Source organism: Magnolia sinica, chromosome 6 (assembly GCF_029962835.1).
Source record: "Magnolia sinica isolate HGM2019 chromosome 6, MsV1, whole genome shotgun sequence".
NCBI classification, from domain to species: Eukaryota; Viridiplantae; Streptophyta; class Magnoliopsida; order Magnoliales; family Magnoliaceae; genus Magnolia; species Magnolia sinica.
The window spans coordinates 93,318,236-93,340,507 of record NC_080578.1 but is presented as its reverse complement, the minus strand read 5'-3'; the positions used below and the strand labels follow the sequence as shown (position 1 = coordinate 93,340,507).

General features: G+C 41.8%; 1 protein-coding gene across 1 annotated transcript in view; it reads left to right on the top strand.

The window, feature by feature from the left end:
• Nucleotides 1-22,272, top strand: part of LOC131249101 (deSI-like protein At4g17486) — a 29,562-nt gene that overhangs the window by 5,075 nt on the left and 2,215 nt on the right. The window contains exons 2-3 of the mRNA XM_058249666.1: nucleotides 185-446; nucleotides 20,650-20,717. Of these exons, the coding sequence (XP_058105649.1) occupies nucleotides 185-446; nucleotides 20,650-20,717 (330 nt within the window). The remainder of the gene's footprint in view (nucleotides 1-184; nucleotides 447-20,649; nucleotides 20,718-22,272) is intronic.

Below are 22,272 nucleotides of genomic sequence, written 5' to 3'. Positions count from 1 at the left end.
TTTCCATGTCATCTTTTTCTGTTGGCAAAAATCATGTGATCAGTGAATGAGAGATGGGTTGCATTTGCTTCTTTCGTTTCCCATGATGCTTCAATCTTTCATTTCTCAATGAACAATGTTGACTTTTCTGTTATGAGTTTTTGTTCTTCAAATTATGTTGAGTGGTAGTATGCAATTTTGTCAGGTTTATGGAGATGAGGAGTGGTCATTTGGATTTTGTGAAATTGGCACTGGGGTTTTTAGCTGTCCTCCAGGCAAAAACCCTATGTATTCCTTTCGTGAAAGCATCGTCCTTGGCAAGACGAACTCTTCAATCTTCAAGGTAAATCAGATTCTGAGGGAGCTTAGCAGAGAGTGGCCTGGAAACTCGTATGACCTGTTGTCGAAAAACTGCAACCACTTTTGCGATGAGTTCTGTGAAAGGCTTGGTGTGCCAAAACTTCCAGGTGAAATGCTGTTTCTTGTTATTTATTTTGAATTATAGATAGCAGACTTCATATGATTTGAAGAATCTCTACTTTGTGCTGCAAAAACTCGTGTACGAAGCTTATCTGGATAACTTGTCCAAGTCATCACAGCAATAGGGATTAGTTCCCCTACACCATGAATATGCAATGTGATACTTATCTAGTCTAGGCTAGGGAAATTTCCTTTTCTTAGATACAACATTACACTGAATTTAAAAGGTACCGTTGATAGACATTTTGTTTCCTAAATGTTGGATTACTTCTGACCATCAGATGCTGCACAACTCGAAAGAATTAGTCCAGGAAGATTACTTGGCAATTAGAAGATCAAAACCTTTTAGATTATGCCAGAAACATGGTGATCTCTTTACTGGAAGGATAAAGTAGATTGGAATAGAGGAAAAAGGTGGAGCTATGCCGAACAGAACTTTTCACCTACGGGATTTAGAGGCATTGCACGTCTAGATTCTAGAAGAATCACTCTCCTAGGGGCTGTGCAGCCTATACTAGGATCACATTTCAGGAAATTAATTTCTTTCAATTGATATGCAAAGGATTGGGCATTCATTTATTGTGTCCTAAGTATGGCCACTTGCCTTAAAATAGGCTTCATATTCCATCTAGAATAATTGGAAAGAAATCTCTATAGTATTCTATGCATATTTCCGATTGGTCCATAATGATAAATGCCTAATCCAACTCGAATGCTTAGACAAGGAAACTGAAATAAAGAGATGGACTATTCTGCTGTAATGGTTCTTTGGCTGTCAATACCTTCAAATATGGAATATGGATGGATATACAAGCACTCGTGGGTCGTGGCACCTGTGCACACTGGCAGATCTATGCATGTGACATGCAGGGTGTGTACTAGACTTGTTGCATGTGGGGTGCTTGAAGGTTGGATGTGGCAAATATGCACATGGACACATCGACACAATACCTGTGGGGTGCTTGAAGGTTGGATGTGACACATGCATGATGCTTGAAGCTATGGCTCTCACATCTAGCATATATGACATGTATGTGTGTACACACGGGTACATTGGCACATGGGACATTGACACATGGTACATGTGGGGTGCTTGAAGGTTGGATGTGGCACATGCATGGTGTTTGAAGATGGTTGGTCTCATATGCAGCACATGTGACATGCATGTGTACAAAAATATATTCCAGTGTACCTTATCGAGGATAGACATAAAACAACTTATCAAAGAATAGCCTATAATACGTCTCCGGTTTGTTAATAGAGCTGGTAGATAGTGTGGTGTGTGTGAGAGATCTAAGGTTTGATCCCTAGTTGTCTTACCTTGTAGTACCTTGCTAAGTACACCCAAAAAAAGAAAGAAAAAAGAAAAGAAAAGAAAAAAAAGAAGAATATCATATAGTGCTCATGGTCATATTTCTGAATATATCTGTCATTATTTGAATATATCTGTCATTATTTTTATGGAAATATGTGCTCAGGTGTATTTGATAAACCACCAATAAAAAAGTGTATTTGACAAACCATGGATTGTGCCGCAATGGTGGGCAAGCTTATCAATGACGCTTGGCTGGTTACTGAAGAGGCCCTTAGGGCTTGGTTTAAGGACAAGTTTCAGTTAATGGTTTGTGGACATATTAGGTTAAAAGTTAGGGCGGCCGGTTTTGGATTGTTATAAGGTTCATAAGATGGGCTAGAATAGGTAGAATATGAACAGTTTCTAGAGAATTGGGAGATCGTTTGAGGCTCTGCTTAGGTTCATATATATTTGAGGGGTTAACTGTGGAGTGTGGACATATAAAAAAAATGGACATTTAGGGTCCATTTGGCTGCCACCCACTTCTCATTTAGTTTTTAATGGTGCCGGCCTTCCATCATATATCAGGAAAATAGTTTGATCTTGGTGCTAAAAGTTTTTTTTTTGGGAAATATATCTTTCTCCGTCATCCTGCACTTTTCAAGTGGTGACATGTGCAGCATCCAAACTGTTCACGTGTAATGCCTACCTGTGGGAGTCTGATGCCCCAAACATCCGCCCCATCTAGAATGTTGGTGGAGGCTCATGCTCATGGTATACAAAAATGGTTACGCAATGACCATTACGTAACGGTAACGGCCATAATTGTTAGGCGTTATGGGGCCGAAATGGCCATAACTGTTGCGCATTATGGGGCCTAAACGGGCGTTACAGAAGAAAACTGCACATAACGGCTCCATAATGGTCCGTAACGACCTCGAAACAGGTTTTTTTTCTTTCAAAAACATAAAAAAGGCCATAACGACCTGTATCGTAACAGTAATGATGGTGGCCATTACAGCCACCGTTACTGTTATGGAATACCTTGGTCATGCTCGCATTAAGCATCCTAACTGTTGGTACAGGTTCTGATGGGTGTTGACACCACCTGTCACACTTGTTAGAGAACTAATCAAACCTGATTTAGTTGGCACCCAAAAATGGCCTTTGTTTAGTTTGGGCAAAGACTTGGGAATTGGGACAAGTTTTTGGGTTGGAAAGGGATAGATTATGGATAGTTTTTGGACTGAGATGAATGGGAAGATTTTGGGGTTGAAAGTAGTTTGGTTTGGCGGTTGGGGCTGCAAGATTCAGTTTTTGGTCTGATTATAAAGTATGTCGGAGGATTTACAGCTGGATATGGATCTGGGCTATAAATAGAGTTAGGGTGTTCAAACTAGGTTGTATTGGGGCTGGGGCTGCGTGAATCAGTTTTGGGGCTGATTACGAAAATATACTGGAGGATTTATGGATTGATATAAATCTGGGCTTTAAATAGGGTTAGGTTCTCAAAAACTAGGTTGGATGTGGACTGTTATAACAAAAGGATTTTGCAGGTTAATTATTGGGGTAACAAGTTGCAGCTGGGTATTAAGGGTAGGGATTCAGGGTTTGGTTCATGGACTTCGGAAAATCAGGATTTTTATTATTTGGGATGTTGTTGTGGAAAGATTTGAAAGAAAGTTATTAAAGTGGAGAAGCCGATATCTATCCTTAGGCAGTCGGATCACTCTCATCAAAGCAGCCCTCTCCATTCTCCCATTATACTCTATGCCCTTTTTCGAATGTCCGAAGTTAGTGTTGGCAATATTAGAAAAGTTGTGTCGTGACTTTCTGTGGCCAGTGTTTTAAATATCGACGATATCAGCCAATATATCCCATGATATATCTTGTATCCCACCTGTGCGATATGAAATGCACAGGTAGTGCCGATATATCCCACCTATTCGATCTAATGAGCATTTTCAATTTTCGATCAATGTTTTTGTTGTAAATCACGTTAAACCAGAGTTAAATGGTTACAAATCTATGATTCTTCATGTTTTCCATGAAAATTTATGGATTTTGAACTTCGATTTTGAGATTTTGGGGAGATGGGTCAAGTTGCGAAAATTGAGAAAAAGCAAAATTTCTCAATTTCTCAGAAATTAGTTGCAATCTTTGTATCCAAACACAAAATTAAACATATATGTAACCTGATCTAGTGATTCTTCTTTTGCTTTTGAATGTATTGCTTGTGTTTCCATACATGTCTTCTTACGTTTATAAATTATATGAATAAACTTTGAATATACTTGCATCAGTTTAGTTGGAAAGCACATATATTGGGACCCCATACAAATGGAACCCCTATTATGTGCACTTTTTTTTTTTTTTTTGTAGTGTTTTGATTTCTGTGTGTATTGATGTTTTTTTTCAACAATCCCTAAAGTTTCATTGAAAAATTTGACCAATTTCCCAATGTTCCCATGTTTCCCAACAACAATGATACATTATGTGATACAACCGATATATCCCATGCGATAACCGATATTTATCCGTATCCCAAGGGTGTGATACATTATGCGATAAAGGTATTTAAAACATTGCCTGTGGCGGTGGGGGTCAGACGACAGGAAAAGATTTCGTCTTTGGGGTGGAAAGAAGTGTGTACTTTGTATGAGGAGGGATGGGCGGGCACTAGGGATTTTGGCACGATGAATTTAGCTATTATGGGAAAATGGCTATGGTGATTCGAGCTACAGGAGGATGCAAGTATGGGCCTTAAGGAGGGTGGGGGGTTAAGGATTGTCTCTCTGTTGAGCTTCATGGGTGTGGAGGGGGATATCTAACCTTAAGGCCAAGTTTAGTGAGGGGGTTGGATTCTTTATTGGTAATGGGGAGAGGGTCCGATTTTGGGAGGACATGTGGATTGGAGAATTACCCCTCCAGTTGGCGTACTCGAGAATTGCTCTACTCTCTTTCTAAAACAATATCTTGGTCTATAAATGCTTCTCCTTTGTTTGAAATGATGTCGTTTGGACCTCACCTTGTTGAAGAAACCTGCAGGATGAGGAAGTTGCGGAGTTCGTGAGGCTTCTTAATTGCCTTGACCATTGCATACCGACAAGGGATGAAAGAGATCGAATGATATGGCTGGAGGACAAATTGAGGAGCTTCTCAGTCAATTCCTTTTAAAGTTCCTTAGATTATCGGATAAAGGTGGTGTGTTCGCGGACATGGGCAATGCGGCCCCCCCCCCCCGGCAGGATCCTCACCATCAACATCCTCCAAATGAGATCCATGATGCTTTTGAATATATGTGTGATGTGTATGGAGGACGCCGAAACGAGATGGAGTCCGTACGCCTCTTCGAAATGACTTGGGTGATGCCAAACTTGATTGGGGATTTATTCCGCTTATGGCACAGAGTGGGGTTAGGAAAGAAATTTAATGCTATTTGGAGATTGGTATTGTTGGCCGTGTTGTGAGCTATTTGGGGGGAAAGGAATAGAAGGTCTTTCCGTGACGAATCATCCAAGGTGTAGGAGGTTTTCTCTAAGGAAAATCTCTTTGTTGTGGAATGGGTGTCTTGTATAAAATTATTTGAAGATTGTAATTTTGCTTTTCTTCTTCGTTTGTAATTCATGCACGGTGCACCATCTCCCCGCTTCTTAATAAAGTTATTGTTACTCTTCGAAAAAAAAAAAACCCAAGACCTCAACGCTGATGGTCACGGTGCCTATTACTAAACTCTGGGAAATTTGGGGTTAGGGGCTAGGGTTAGTATTTAGGGTTTTGGCATTTGGAGGGAAACTAAAAGGAGTAAAGGGAGGTGTAATTCCCAAAAATATGGAAATGGGAATCACTTGAATATGATATTGACTGTTTACCAATTTGTAGCTCTAGATCCATCTCGAATTGTGACAAATCTTCTATTGCAAAGGTAAAAATAGATAAGAATGCAAGGGAATGGATAAATTTTTTTTTTGAACATAAACAATTTTATTTAAAAATCCCGAAGCCACCATATCCAATTATACAATCCAAAACTAAAAAAAAACTGCCAACAATTTGGGAATTGATCCACAAATTTAACGGCCCTTGCCCATTCCATAACAATTGTTCGGTATTCAAGTCCATATCTCATATCTAGTTGGTACATCTAGCCATCAAATTGATTATATAGGCCTCACAAGTCCATTAGACTATTGATTTGTGTAGAAAACTCTTTAAGGCTGTTTAAGGTGTTGCCTAGTCCTGATCTTTCAAGAAATCAATTTGGACCCCAATATGTCCAAATATTCAAGTGGATGGTTGGATGGACTTCTAGAGTAGGCTAAAAGTGTGTAGATAATTCTAGAGAAGGTAGGAATGTGTGGAGTATAGTAGAGATCTCTAAAATATTCTAGCGTTTCAAAAAAAAAAGTCTCTAAAATGTTCTAGGGTTCTTTGGTAGAGTATTCTAGAGAGTGCAGGTCATTCTTGAAAGATTATAGAGAATTCTTGGTTGTTGGATGACAGCCACATAGTGCCATCCTAACTATTGATGTGTCGTGCCCCAAATCTAGCGTCTTATACTACTACTACACAGTCCCAGACCTGACACGTGACGGGTCGAGCTCTGATTTCGGCACTCGACGTCTATACATCAAATTCCGAGCTGGGTGCCCGACTATAAAATTTAGGGGTATATTGTCTTTGTAGTATCACAACAAAGACAAGCATCCACTGTACACAAAGTAACGTTTCCATTACACATATTCATAACATACGTATTCAGCTCACATACATCACATACACATCCAAAAACCCCATAATACAATTCCATAAAGAAAAGAAGATGCCCATGATCTATTCATAACCCTTCATTCTTCTAGTCTTTCTTCATGTCCATACCTGGTAAAAAGAAAGGAAAGTTTAGGCTTATAAAGCCCAATGAGTACACATGTGTGTGGTGTGTCCTACATGCAATCCAATGAATATACCATGAATGAGTCATGCGAGATGGTAAGCATGTAGTATATAAAAGGTATGGTATCAATATGAATGCAATACAGTGCACGTATGCCATAATAATGTTTTAGAACAATGATAGAATCCTCGCCAGTGAGTCAGATCGATCCCTATTTGCACCTCAGCCCTTAAGTAGGTTGGACCCACCTCTTCTCAACCCGGTTTTGTCAGTGGGAGTAAAATCCATGGCCCATGTATCCACTCGGCCCGATGGTGAGGCATCCCTAGCTAGCATTGGGGTTTAGGGACTTTCAACCCAAGGGATTTCTATATACCCCTACTATTAAGCACTTCCGGTGTCCCGTCCCTTTTAGGGATAACCCAAGGCATCATCATAGATGCACATTTTGCCGTTAAGATCCAACTCATGTTATACAGCCCGACTATGGTATTTCCATCATTGTGTATGTCACGATTATGCATGAATTCAAGCAATTATGCTAAGGCATACGTTCAAGTGCATGTATTATGCGTGTAATGTCATGAGTTTAGGGTCCGCTTAACCTTTAGGCCAGAAAAATTATATATAATCGTCATGTGCCACTATCAACTATAACAATCCACGGTCATGTGACTAAACTGTAAAGGACATATCTTACCCATGAACAAATGTATTGAGGTACACTTGTACGTACCAACATTCCATGGTGCATGAGTATGATTAATATCAACATGGTTAGGTAAATGAATTTAGCATGCTAGAAAGTAGAGAAATGTTAATGAAGACATTAAATTGCATACTTCTATTAACCATAATTACTAAGATCATTAATATCATCCATAACGAGCATTGTTTGCATTCACAATTACACCTCATTCTTTGCGGGATGGATATTTCATTAGCGACTCTGGCTCGACATGGTTCTATACTAGTGGGTGTTTAGGGTGGACGGGCAATGTGGTCACATACTAAGTGTATCACGGCAAGTCCATGGGAGTTTCGACAGTGTTAATAAGTTAACATTGTGTTATGTCGTGCGGTCCACCCAATATCTGGATCCACCTTAGTCTCCGGCTTATACCCTAATTTAATCGGGAAAATTAGACAGATGGTTTGGATCTTACATGTACATTATGGTGGTACACATGATGGGTCCACAAAATGGGCCACAACTGGGACAACGTGCCTCCTATATGTTCTGAATCCAACTGATATCCATGTTTTCTCTTTACCCCGATCTGTGTCCTCATGGACAGGTTAGATGGAAAATAAACATTGTAGTGGGCCCTGAGCATGTCCTAATGGTGGAAGTCACTATTTTCTGTGGTGTAGTCCACCTGAGATCTGGATCTGTCTTATTTTTGGGCTAATGGCCTAAAATGATCCGAAGAAACAGATGGACGGTGTAGATTAAACCTATACATCATGATGGGTCCCATGAGTAGGGCCTAGTTCATGCCACAATACTGATCTATTTTATTATTATTTTATTTTATTTCGTTTGCACACGATATAAAGCTGGGCGTCAAGCGGATGATCTACTCCGTCCACTATCTTGGCCAGCTCGAATGGGGTCCAATAGGATCTGACTGGAACTGGTTTGGATGAACATGGAGCCCGTGATGGGCCTTGGAATGTTTCAACATCTATGAATTATTTCCCTTCGTGCGGCCTACTCTAAGATCTGATCTGTCTCATATGTCGGCCCATGGCCTAAAATGATCTGTTGAAGCTAGTGGGCAGTGTGGATTAGATACATTCATCATGGTGGGGTTGACTATGGGTCCCACACATTTTGCCTCCACAAGCATACAAGCAGCCTCCACTGGAAAAAAATGTTTTTTTTTTTTCATGGGTGGGGCCCACATGAGGACGATCTACTCTGTCTATCGGGTTCTCTAACTCATGGTGGCCTAATGAGCCCTATATTCGATAAGTTGGATGTACAGAAACATCATGGTGGGCCATAAAAGGTTTCAGGAGTAAGTGTCATTATCGCCATTGTTTTCTATGGCGTGGTCCACCAGGGACCTGGATCGGCTTCGTTTTTCGGCCCATGGCATAAAATATGTTGGCGAAATGAATGGACGACATGGATTTACCTCACATCATCAAGATGGGCCCTGAAATAATTTAAGCAATAAATGCTCAAATCCCACTGTCCAAGTGGTATGGTCCACTTGAGCTTGTGATCGGCTTAATTTTTAAGCCCATACAATAGCTGGGGCTGAGATGACGGATGGATGGTGTGGATTTAGCGCATGCATCATGGTGTAGCCATGTTGAGCCCTATAGTGTGATGGCCCCAAAGGAGGACAGGGACGTCCCTCTCTGGACGTGCAACATTCAGAGGGCGTCACCTCCTCCAAGCTTCTTTCTTCTTCTTTTATTTTTTTAATTTTTCTTAATTTTTTTTATTACTATTATATTACATGTGTATAGGTGTGTGTGGTTGGTGGGTAGGGGTAAACGTGTGTGAGGGGCTGGCCACTCGAGTGGGTCCCAACAAATGGGTGGTTTAGATGACAATTAAAGATTATAGTGGCTCCTTAAATCATGCTGAAATTTGTATGGTCCCTTCATCCAAGTCCCGGTGACCTTATGAACGGTTTGGATCGCTAATTAACATAATGTTGGGGTCCATGATCAATGGTTCCCACCTAAGTTACGTTTTAAACAGATTTTTTTTTTAATCCTCTTTGTCCATGTACATGTAGGGCCATGATAGGTTTGGTTTGCATCCAAACATCATGGTGGGGCACACCATCGGTCGGTCCCTCACCATCATTACCACCATTACATCAAGATTATAATAATCATCATTCACAACATAAAGAAAATCAAAGGCCAAGTGAAAGGGGTGTGTACTCACATGATTGATGGTATGGATCTCCTAAATGGTGTTGGATGGGCTTCATGTAAGGCCTCGATGTGTGTCCCACCTCCTCCTCCCCCCTCCCTCTCCCTCTCTTAGCTTAAATGGGGATTGCAACTTAGGCACAAAAGTGGTCCAAGTTGTGTTGGGGGTGCATCTTTATATAGATAAGGGTGATTAAGGAGGTAGTTTCTAGAGTTGGCATAAGTGGATTGTCGTCCTTATTTCAAGGAGAGTTTGTCCCACTTAAACATGTTTAAAGGGCCCTAATGACCCTTGATTAGGTTAGAGCCAACTTTCTAGAAAAGTTGGAGACAAAATGCTAGGCTCTCCTTAATTCAAGGAGATATTTATGACTTTGGTTGCATGAAACTTTATTAATGGAGCAATAATTACTCTTTAGACTAATTTATTGTGTTTGGTGGCCCTTAAAGGTGTTTGAGAAGTACCTAATAATTTCTAGAAGAGGGTGAGGTGTCCTACCTCCCCTTAATTTAAGGAAAATATTGGCTTTCATAAAAAGTGTGATGTTACCTTAATAAAGTCACTTTAATTGAGTTTCAAGGCCATGTTAGGTTATAAATTATGAGGATTTGATTAGTTTAATGAGTTACTTGGAAAACTTTCCATGGTATCATGAAGGACACCTTGCATATGAGCATTGTTCGGTTCTTCACGTGATATCTCGCGATCGGGCGCTCGTATCGGCACGCGAAGGGTACCGATGGGTTCGTCGCGACGATGCGGTCGTGCTAATGTAGGTTTTGAGTTCGCGGGGTTCTGTTCACTCGGATTTCTACTTGCGTGCTAGGTTCGGGTCCTGTCGGGAACGTCCGAGGACCGCAGAGGGTATCGAAATGTATGGTTCGGATACTACTAGGTTGTGGGTATTACAAGTCTACCCCCTTTACAAAAATTTCGTCCTCAAAATTTTCATGTTCTAGGGTTGAAATTGAGTAACACAACTCGAAGGTGAGAAATTATACAGATTGTTTTATTTCGACAAAGAAAACGTACATCAACGAAAACCCCCTTCACAAAAATTTCGTCCTCAAAATTTTCTTGTTCTAGGGTTGAAATTGAGTAACACAACTCGAAGGTGAGAAATTATACGGACTGTTTTATTTCGACAAAGAAAACGTACATCGACGATATTCACTAAACACTCTTTGTACGTCATATACAAGTATCAAGCGAACAAATGAGGGTATCTCTCACGTATATCATCCTCTCATTCCCGTGAGGCTTCTTTTTTGCTATGATGTCCCCACTACACCTTAACTAGTGGAATGGTTTTGGTTTGGAGGACTTGTTCTTTTCGATCCAAAATGCAGACTTGATGCTTTACATACAACGTGTCCTCACGAACCTTTATCGGCTGCTAGTCAATAACTCGCTCCATATGCGGCTCACACTTCCGAAGCATGGATACATGGAATACGTCATGAACACCCTTCATGGGTCCAATCCTCTCTACTATCTCAAAAGGTCCTAAGTAGCGTGGGGCAAGGTTCCCATGTTTTCCAAATCGCACTACGCCCTTCATCGGCCGAACCTTGAGATAAACATGGCTCTCGACCTCAAATTCCAACTCCCTCCGCTGACGGTTAGTGTAACTCTTTTGCCGGCTCTGGGTTGTACGCATTCTCCTCCTAATGAGGTCAATCTTCTCTGAGGTTTGCTGAACTATCTCGGGCCCAAGCAAACTTCGTTCCCCCACTTCTACCCAACAGTTGGGTGATCTGCAAGGTCAACTATATAGTGCCTCAAAAGGGGCCATGCCAATAGTCGCCTGTAAACTATTATTGGACACGAATTCAGCAAGACACAGGTGCTCATCCAAGCTCCCTCCGAAATCTAATACACAAGCTCTGATCATGTCCTCGAGGATCTGGTTGACCCTCTCAATCTGCCCATTTGTCTAAGGGTGATATGTTGTGCTGTACTACAAGGTCGTCCCTAAAGCTCGTTGAAAGCTCCTCCAAAACTGAGATTTGAATCTCGAGTCTTGGTCGGACACTATGGAAATTGGGACCCCATGCAGCTTGACGATCTCATCCACATATAATCGAGTGAGTCTATCAATCGAGTAGGTAGTGCGGATTGATAAAAAATGTGTTGACTTCGTCAAGCGGTCAACAATAACCCATATGGCATCGTGGCTGTGCCAAGTCCTAGGCAATCCCATGATAAAGTCGGTTGTCACGTGCTCCCACTTCCATTGTGGGATCTCTAAAGGCTGCAAGGGACCTGAGGGTCGTTGATGTTTTTGCTTTGACCCTCTCGCAGGTGTCACATTGTGTGGCGCTTCATCCCTCGCCACCAATACTGCCTCTTAATGTCTTGATATATCTTCGTCTAGCCCGGGTGGATGGTGAATCTAGATCGGTGCGCCTCAATTAATATATCTCGCCTAAGCTTTGGGTCATTTGGCACACAATCTCTCCTTGAAACATAGCCCACCGTCAGCTCCAACTTGCCAATCTCATGGACCATCATCTGGGATGTCCTTGCGACAAGCCATAAGCTTTGGGTCAAATTGTTGAGCCTCTATAATTCGAGATATTAGAATTGACTGGATCGATAGGTTTGCTAATTGAGCGGTAGCTGATTGGAGATCTAGCTCAAAGTCATAATCTCGTGCCACTTCCAACATTTGCCATTCCTGAACCATAAGCTGGGTGATAACTCCTCGGGGCTGGCGGTTAAGGGTGTCTGCTACCACGTTTGCCTTGCCTGGGTGGTATTGTAAGGAAAATTCGTAGTCCGTCAATAATTCTAACCATCGCCTCTGCGTCAGATTCAGCTCGCTCTGGGAGAATAGATACCTGTAATACCCACAACCTAGTAGTATCCGAACTGTACATTTTGATACCCTTTGTGGTCCTCAAACCTTCCTGACAAGACCCTAACCTAGCACGCAAGTAGACATTCGAGTGAACGGAACCCCGCGAACTCAAAATCTACGTCAGCACGACTGCGCCGTCGCCACGAACCAATTGGTACCCTTTGCGTGCCGATACGAGCTCTCGATCGCGAGATATCGCGTGAAGAACTGAACAATGCTCATGCGCACGGTGTCCTTCATGATACCATGGAAAGTTTTCTAAGCAAGTCATTAAACTAATCAAATCCTCATAATTTATATCCTAACATGGCCTTAAAACCTAATTAAAGTGACTTTATTAAGGTAACATCACACTTTTTATGAAAGCCAACATTTTCCTTAAATTAAGGGGAGAGAGGACACCTCATCCTCTTCTAGAAATTATTAGGTACTTTCTAAACACCATTAAGGGCCACCAAACACAATAAATTAGCCTAAAAAGTGATTATTGCTCAACTAATAAAGTTCCATGCAACCAAAGTCATTAATATCTCTTTAAATTAAGGAGATAATGCAGGGGTATTTTCACACCGGGCTCGAGTGGGGTCGCCTGTGGGATGCAGGGACACACTTGGGGTGGGTGACCTATGTGATTTGGGGCCCACGGGGGAGGTCTTGTGTTCGAGACTCCTCACCGGGGGTGATTAATGTTGGGGCATTTCACATCGGGCTCAAGTGGGGTAGCCCGTGGGATGCGAGGACACTCGGGGTGGGCGGTCTATGTGATTTGGGGCCCTTGAAGGGGGTTCGGCCGAGGTCCTAACCCATGCGATGTGGGGCCTGTTGTATGAGATAAATGGATTAATTCGCCATACTCTAACAGTTCGAGCTTTTATAGCAAGTGATTAATTGTCCTGCATCAGGAGAGCCTAGCATTTTGTCTTCAACTTTTCTAGAAAGTTGGCTCTCACTTAAACGGGTCATTAGGGCCTTTTAAACATGCTTAAGTGGGACAAACTCTCCTTGAAATAAGGACGACCATCCACCTATGCCAACTCTAGAAACTACCTCCTTAATCACCCTTATCTATATAAGTATGCACCCTCCAACATAGCTTGGACCACTTTTGTGCCTAAGTTGCAATTCCCATTTAAGCAGGACAGGTATGCGAGGTCGATTACTGTTGCCCGGTATGCATGGGTGTCAACCATAGTGTTTCCCGAGTTATTTATATAGTTATCCTGATGTGGTACAATAACATGATAATGATGATGATGTGGCTATGACAACCCGTAGTAGTCTGGTCTGGTAGTGATTATATCATTGCTCCAAAACATGATTATGGCGTACGTGCATTGTATTGCATTGATATTGATATCATACCTTATATATACTACATGCTTCCCATCTCGCATGACTCATTCATGGTATATTCATTGGGTTGCATGTAGGACACACTGCACACACGTGTACTCATTGGGCTTTATAAGCCTTAATCTTCGTTTCTTTTTACCAGGTATGGACGTGAAGAAAGACTAGAAGATTGAAGGATTATGAATAGATCATGGGCATCTTGTTTTCTTTATGGAATTGTATTATGGGGTTTTTAGATGTGTATGTGATGTATGTGAGTTGAAAACGTACGTAATGAATGTGTAATGGAAACTTTACTTTGTATATAGTGGATGCTTGTCTTTGTTGTGATACTACAAAAAAAATATACCCCTGAAATTTATAGTCGGGCATCAAGCTCGGGATTTGATGCATGGACGTCGAGTGCTGTACTCGGAGCTCAACCCGTCGCGTGTCTGGTCTGAGACTCTGTAGTACTAGTACAAGATGCCAGATTTGGGGCGCGATAGAGGTGGTATCAAAGCATGAGATAGGGATTACCTGTGGACAAGCAACAGAGAAAAAGGAGAAGAGAACTTAGAAATTGGAGTTAGGATCCTGACTTAACAACTTAGAAGGGCAAAGGATCCCCAAAAAGAAAATAGAACCTTACACCGAGGGATCCCTCGATCAAGGACTTGACCAACCAGTAAGGTCCCCTTATTATGATGAATTAGGAGAACTTAGAACCCTAATGCGTCATGTGAAAAGCTTAACTAATAGCATCATCCATTTCCTACTGTAGATCATGGCACCCAAGAGAAGGACTAGGGCTAGGCCAACAGAGGATCGAGATTCATACGAGGAGCTGTGGCCCCAGACACCAGCTACACCCGGTGACACGACCTCTATTCATGATATTCTTCGATCCATGGTGACAATGATGGAGCAACGGGAAAGGAGATCGACAGAGGCATTGACTACGACTGATCAGAGTAGCTTGCTACGTGAGTTTCGAGCCTTAGGACCACTGCGATTCATGGGCCAACCCGACCCGTTAGAAGCAAATAGGTGGCGGGCACAGGTAAAGATCCTAGATGCCATGGGTTGTCCCAATGAGCAGCGAGTGACATTAGCCACCTTTATGTTTGAAGGAGAAGCAAATTTATGGTGGTAGTCAGTAAAGAGAGAGGGTGGGCCGAATATCGTTTGGACTCGGGACACTTTTATTGAGCGATTCGAACAAAAGTATTTTCCCGAAAGTGTCCGAGAGATGATGGCCTCTTCCAATCCTTAGAGCAGGGAATGATGACAGTGATCTAGTACGAGGCCAAGTTCGTAGAGCTGTCTCGCTTTGCCCCCTATTTGGACAGGAGTTCGAGTAAGAAGGCGAGGAAGTTCGAGAAAGGGCTACATGGGATTCTGCGCAACAAAGTATTACCCCATCGTCTTCCCATATTTGAAGAAGTTGTGGACTGGGCCAAGATTGTTGAGGTTGATTTGAAAGAGGAGAGCAAGGGCAGAGAGCAGCCGCATCGGAGAATGAAGCATAATGGCAAGTGGAAGGTAGCTAGCCCCTAATGGTCAGATGCATGCTGCAAAACGACCAGCGAGGCAAGGACCCGTTGCTTAACAATTCCAGAGAGAAGCATAGAGGTAGTTATTTAGGGGACAGTGTTATCGGTGTGGTGGAGTGGGACATCAAGTTAAATCTTGCCCCAACCCACTGGAAGTCTTTATCGATCGACAACACCTGCAGCAAAGGCCTCCCTACCGACTGCAGCAACAGACCTGCCCTTACCCTCTAAGACCTCTAGCACACCAACCTCAGCATCAATAGCCACCTCCTCACCAATTGCAACAACATAGAGACCGCCCTTAGTTGCCACAACCTCCCCAATGACCACCCTAGCGACTGCCCCAGCATTAGCAGAGAGGACCTGCTCCAATAGCACAGCTGCGCATATACGGTCTTCAGCAGGTGGACCCACAGTCGTCAGGAGCAGTAGTCGAGGGTACACTTATTATCTTTTCTTATCCTACACGTGCATTGTTTGACTCTGGCGCATCACACTCTTTTATCTCATCAACATGTGTAGACGCGTTGCGGTCAGAGCCTGAACAGTTAGTGAAAGAATTGACCGTAGCCACACCTTTAGGGGAACATTCTATCTTAGGACTGATGTGGAAAGGCTGCCCAATAGTATTGGAGATCGTACCTTGCCTGCCGACTTGTTTGTGATGAAAATGTCGGAGCAAGAGGTTATTCTGGGCATGGATTGGTTGGCCGCGTATCATTCTACTCTAGACTGTTTTGAAAAGACAATCACCTTCTTTATACCCGGCCAACCGCAATTCCAATATAGAGTCTCGCAGAAGGAGAAACCATTGAAGGCATTGGTAGCCTGCCTATTGGGAGAAGAGGTGTCCAAAAGAGTGGTCGAGCAAGTCCCGATCGTATGTGAATACCCGGATGTATTCCAAGATATTTTGGGTCTGCCTCCTCGAAGGCCAGTCGAGTTATGTATAGATTTAATGCCTGGCACCGTGCCAATTTCAAAGGCGCTATACTGAATGGCACCTATCGAACTAAGGGAGTTGCAGGCCCAGTTGGAGGAGTTGTGTGCTTTGGGCTTGATTTGCCCTAGCAAATCACCGCGGGGAGCGCTCGTGCTGTTTGTTAAGAAGAAGGACAGGTCGTTGAGATTCAATGTGGACTATCGAGAGCTGAATAAGGTGACTATCAAGAATAAGCATCCACTGCCGATGATCGATGACTTATTCGACCAGCTCATAGAGGCGCAATTCTTCTCAAAGATCGACCTATGATCAGTATACCACCAGGTCCAAGTCTGTGAGGACATCCGTAAGATAACTTTTCTCACCCGTTATGGCCACTTTGAGTTCCTAGTAATGTCCTTTGGGCTAACTAATGGCTCGGCCGTATTCATGCAATTGATGAATGAAGTATTCCGCCCCTACCTTGACCAGTTTGTAATAGTTTTCATAGACAACATTCTAGTATATTCTCGCACCTGAGAGGAGCATGAGCATCATCTTCGAGTAGCCTTGCAAACCTTGCGCGATCACCAGTTATATGCAAAGTTGGAAAAGTGCGAGTTCTGGTAGGAGGAAGTTAAGTTTCTTGGTCACGTTATCTCGAAGGACGGAGTAGCAATTGGTCTTTCAAAAGTCAAGGCCATATTGAAATGGAAGCAGCCCACTAATGTTACTGAGATCAGGAGCTTTCTTGGGTTGACAAGGTATTATCGGTGATTTATTTAAAATTTCTCTCGTATAGCCGCCCCGCTTGCCAAACTGACTAGGAAGGGAACATCTTTTGTTTGGAGCAAGGCTTGTGAGAAGGCGTTTGTAGAGCTGAAGGATGAGTTGATATTCGCTCCAGTTTAATGAAGGGTTTGTGGTGTATACCGATGCCTCACTGACTCGTTTAGGCTGTGTACTAATGCAAAATGAGAACTTTATAGCATTTGCCTCTCGCCAATTGAAGATCCACTAGCAAAACTACCTCGCGCATGATTTGGAGTTGGCTGCAATAGTGTTCGCATTAAAGATTTGGCGACATTATCTTTATGGGGGTGCGACATGATGTAAGGGGTCTAGAATGTTTATAGGTCTATACAAGGAGAGGAGTCCTTATTTGTAACCAACCTCAAAGGGTTGTAAGCTTTGGAGCTCAAGTGCTGTAGAATCATTATTCCATATATCTCGTCTCTCTCTTGCATCCTAGTGGGTTTAGCAAACAACAATTGGTGTTTGCACTTGGGGGCTGGGTTGACTCATTTAGGATGAGACTGTGAGTTGAATGGTGCACAGTCTATGCTTGGGGTAAGCACTTGGGCCATGATACAATGCTCTAGCCTTTTTTTTTTTTTTTTTTTTTTTCAAATTTTTTTTTAAAACATGGTTCATAACTCTGCAACTGCGTTATGTGACCCCTGTGTTTTTGGCAAGAGATTCACATCTCATTGACACCCCATGGTTTGTTCCAAGCTGACTTGTAGGTATGGGATCTTGAGCTAGCGTCTAAAGTATTGGCATTGCACTATTATTGCACCATTGGATAGGGGAAATATCGTGGGAACATCGTGAAACATTACATACTTTACGTAAATGTATCACAGTTTGGGGGAAACATTGGGAAAACTCGTGGAATTTTTCAGTGAAACTTCAGGAGAACATGATTGCACTCTTGGAGCTAAAAACAATACAAAAAAAGAAAGAAAGAAAAAAAACGATGCATGATAATTTGCCATTGTTTAGGGGGCAAAATAATGTGCCAGCAGACAAAAGAATGCTGTGCAATCCCTCCCCAATAATGATTTCTCCACCAAATTCGTGTTTTGATGCAAAATGACCAAGGCGGAGTTATTATTATTATTATTATTATTATTATTATTATTTTAAAAGCAACTAAGGTGGAGTTATTAAAACACATTGAATTACCAATTTTTTTTTTTTCAAAAATATCTTTTCTATATTTATTGATTTTAATAGAAAACTGATTTCAATAGATACATCGCAAATATGGCAAATATTGAGCAAATATCAATGATATGTTGGCAAAATATCGCAAATATCACATGGTATTTGCGAAATATTGCAAATATCCGGATATATTGGCGTGTGTTGTTGTCGATGCATGGGAGTTCTTGTATTCCTTGATGGTTTCACTTCGCTGACCTGTGATACCAAAAACATCGGTTGATATATAGGCTGAAACATAGGATATATTGAATGCTGCCTTGTGCCAGGCCCTTGTTTTTTGGTGGCGGCTGGTTACTGTCCCCCACTGTTGTTTTAACTTGAGTTGCAAATAGAGCTTCCTGGGGATTGTTATTCCTTGTTTTGGGGGCACATCTCGTAATGACTGCTTGCCACAATTTCTCATTGATCTCCGAAGACACATTGCACCCTATCATTGATGACTGTCTATCGTGTGCTGGACAAATATTTCCAAAGTCAAGGGTTGATTTATGACCCCGTAATGCTGATGACGTCAGGCAAGGGGTACATAGTTTTGTACAGATGTCAGAAAGTTGAAGTTGTGTAAAGATGCCAGAATACTTGTGCTTTGCAGAGACACAATAGGACTTCCAAGGCCATGTGCTTATTAATCACCTTATGGAAAATATGTTGCACATGGGATTCATAAATGTCTCTTTTTATAGGGCATTAGGCAACGATGATTTGCTAAAAACAGGAAAAAGAACGATGTCCCATACATTGATGCAATTGATAGGAGTCACCCAGGAGTGGCTAGATACACATTTAACCAACTACAGAGTTCCCAACTTTACCTCCCCAGCATAAATGACTATTAGAAAGTTTACAAATTCTGTATTTGTTAGAAAAGTTTATTTAGGGAAGTGACTATTTTTTTCCTCACATATAGGTGCTTTAGACTTAGTTGCACGTGTCAATGTGTCTGTTGACTTTCAATGACATTTGGGACAAGCTCTCAGTATTTGCTGTTTTGGTTTGTTCTTTTACTCTTCTTTCAACAGAACTTGATGTATATAGAACTACGACTGTCAATGGGCCAGCCTGGCCCATGGGCTTTTGGTCTGGGTAGGCATTTGGGCCGGGTTTGGGCATGCCTTTGGCCCATGGAACAGGCTTGGGCCAAGTATAAAAGCCTGAATTTTTTTGGGCTCAGCTTGGAGTATCCCTGGTCTGTGCCCATATATATATGGTCTCCTGCGATGTCGTGACCCAAATGTAAATGGCTTACCTGCAAGCAAAGGGGTGGGTGGCCACGGTAGGCTCCGCAGTGATGTGTTTCTGGAATCTACTCTGGCCATCAGATGTGTGACCAACTGTTCGCCATAGGGTTCAAAAAGCAGCCCCATCCACGATTCAAGTGGACCACACGATTGCAAACAGTGTACAGGGTCACGTCCACCCTCCAAACTGTTTCCCTTGGTGTAGCCCACCTGGATCACAGATGAGCCTGATTTTTGGGCCCCAGGCCTTAATTTTTGTTTGGCATCTAATGGTTTGAGTGTATTTATCATAATCATCACCGTGGGTCCTATAAAAAATCAATGGCAAGGTATTCAAAATCGGTTATGTAACGGTCGTTACGTAACAGTATTGGTCATAACTGTTACGCGTTACCGGGTCGAAACGGCCATAACGGCCGATAAGGGGGCCTTAACAGCTGTTACGGCTCATATCATAACGGCAATGGTGGTGGCCATTACGGCCACTGTTACTGTTTTGGAACCTTTGTGGACATCTCATTGTTAGAGTGGATTCAGAAACACATCATGGTGGGGCCCATCCTAGCAGACAGAGTCTGCTGGAAGCACTTGCTGAAGCCTCTTGAATGAAAATTTGGCCTTTTGGGTCTTGCAGGTAATGTACATGAGTGATATGAGATGCATGCTTTAGTTATTCACTTTAATTGTAATTGTGACTTAGTTATTCACTTTAATTGTAATTGTGACTTCTTCATTTTACTTGGACTGAAATAACTTAAAATTTTCATGTTATTTTCACATTTGGCATGTGCACGTGTTCATGGGCTGGGCGGGGCTGGTCATGGGGCAAATAGACCGTCAAATGGGTTGGGCATGGGCAAACGTTTGGATTTTCTTTCAGACACGGGCGGGTTGTAGCTAGCCTAGAGGATTTTTGGCTGGGATTGGGCAGCATGTAGCCCGGCCTGGCCCATTGACAACCTTCTCTGGAACTTTTAGATTGTTTGTTAAGGGAATAATGGAAAATGAATCTGTTTAGAAATCTGAACTAACATGCATGTATTGTCCTCTAATTTGTTTTTCCCTGTAGATTGTTTTTTAAATGAAAATTATCTCTTTAGATTGTTCTTTGGAGATAGAACATGGGATGATCACATTTTTATAAGCACTATATTTTGTATAATCTTGTGTCTTTCACAGCTTGGGTTAACCGGTTTGCCAATGCTGGTGATGCTGCCATGGAAGTTGCTGGAAATACGGCATTACGAGTGAGACACACTTGCTTTTATTGTTCAGTGCACTTATTGTTTTCTATTTTTCCTGATTTTTTTTTTTCTCTATCAGTTGATTAATGTTCGACAGGTCATATTCTTGAAACACTTAATTTCCGGATATATGTATTGAAATGTGTAATTGACAATACCACATTTTTGTGTGTTCTTCACTTTTCAAGTATTTAATTTTACTGGGATCCAGACCTTCAGAAATTGGATCCAATTTCTTAACCTCCTTGTGTAAGGATCTTGGAAGTTTTTGCTTATAGCATGCACATTCTGAATTCCAGAGCATCTCACAAGCTATGTTTCAGCCCCGAGTAAATCTTGGCCTCACATGAATTAGAAGTTGCTATTACTTGTACATTCTGGATTTGTTTTTTAAAATCAATTAGCAATAATGGTGTTATCATAACGAATAGTAAGTTTACAATGATTGCCCAACATTTATCATAGACAGTTTAAAAATTCTAGGGACAAGAATGTGTCTTTCATATGTGAGGGTCTTCACATATGAAAGACACATTTATCCTAGGGACAGTTTAACCCAAAGAGGTTTGGGCGAATGGTCTTCACCATAGGTTTGCTCCCTATAGGTGAGGGTTCGATTCCCCTCCTTGGCTTTACCCGATACACGTGGCTGTGGGTGATTGTGTGTATCTGCAGGGATTAGTCTCACTTCAAAAAAGAGGCAGGGACACCCTGTGTCTTCAAAAAAAAAAAAGAATGTGTCTTTCATGACCAGATTTGAAGGTAACTTGATCAAGACCATAGAATTGTCAGCGCGAAGACCATCAATCTCCCATGAAAAACCTAATATATACCATGATCAAGTCTTTATTAATCTTGACTTGGACACTCATAGAGTCAGAAATTTGTTTTAATTTCTTGACCTTTTGAACATTAACCCAAGCACTATTTTTTTGACTTTCACCCCTATTGATATCATAGTTACTTCCTATTAGGTTTGCTAGTATGTGTATAAGCTGCAAGCAAGTCAATTTGAAGGCATTATGAGGTCTCTTACATGAATTGAATCTTAGGAAAAATCCTACATGATAAAACTGAAAGCAAGATGAAACTAGAAACTGTCAGCACAAACACCTAGAATAGCAGCAGAACTTTCTATATAAAAAAAAAGATATCTGATGTTGATGGACTATGGACTGGATGCCTCTAGTCCACTACTACTGGAGGCCCGTAGTCTATGGACTGGATGCCTCTAGTCCACTACTACTGGAGGCCCGTAGTCCACCTGTCTAGACAAATACTTTACTGTAGGAGTCAGTCAAAGCACTTTGTCTTTTAAAGATTTTGTAGATAGACTGTAGTACGTATATAGCTCATAGTTGTGTTTATAAAGATGCATACAGACTCTCCTGTTTGGACTAAACAACTATTTTCTGACTACAATCAAATTTGGATTTCTAGACAACAGAGAATAAATAAACAACTTAAGCCATACTAAGTTTTGTCAAAGGATGAGATTGCTGTGACAAGGACCAAACCATTATTGTGAGATAGGTGGCAACCTCTCCAATGATCTTTC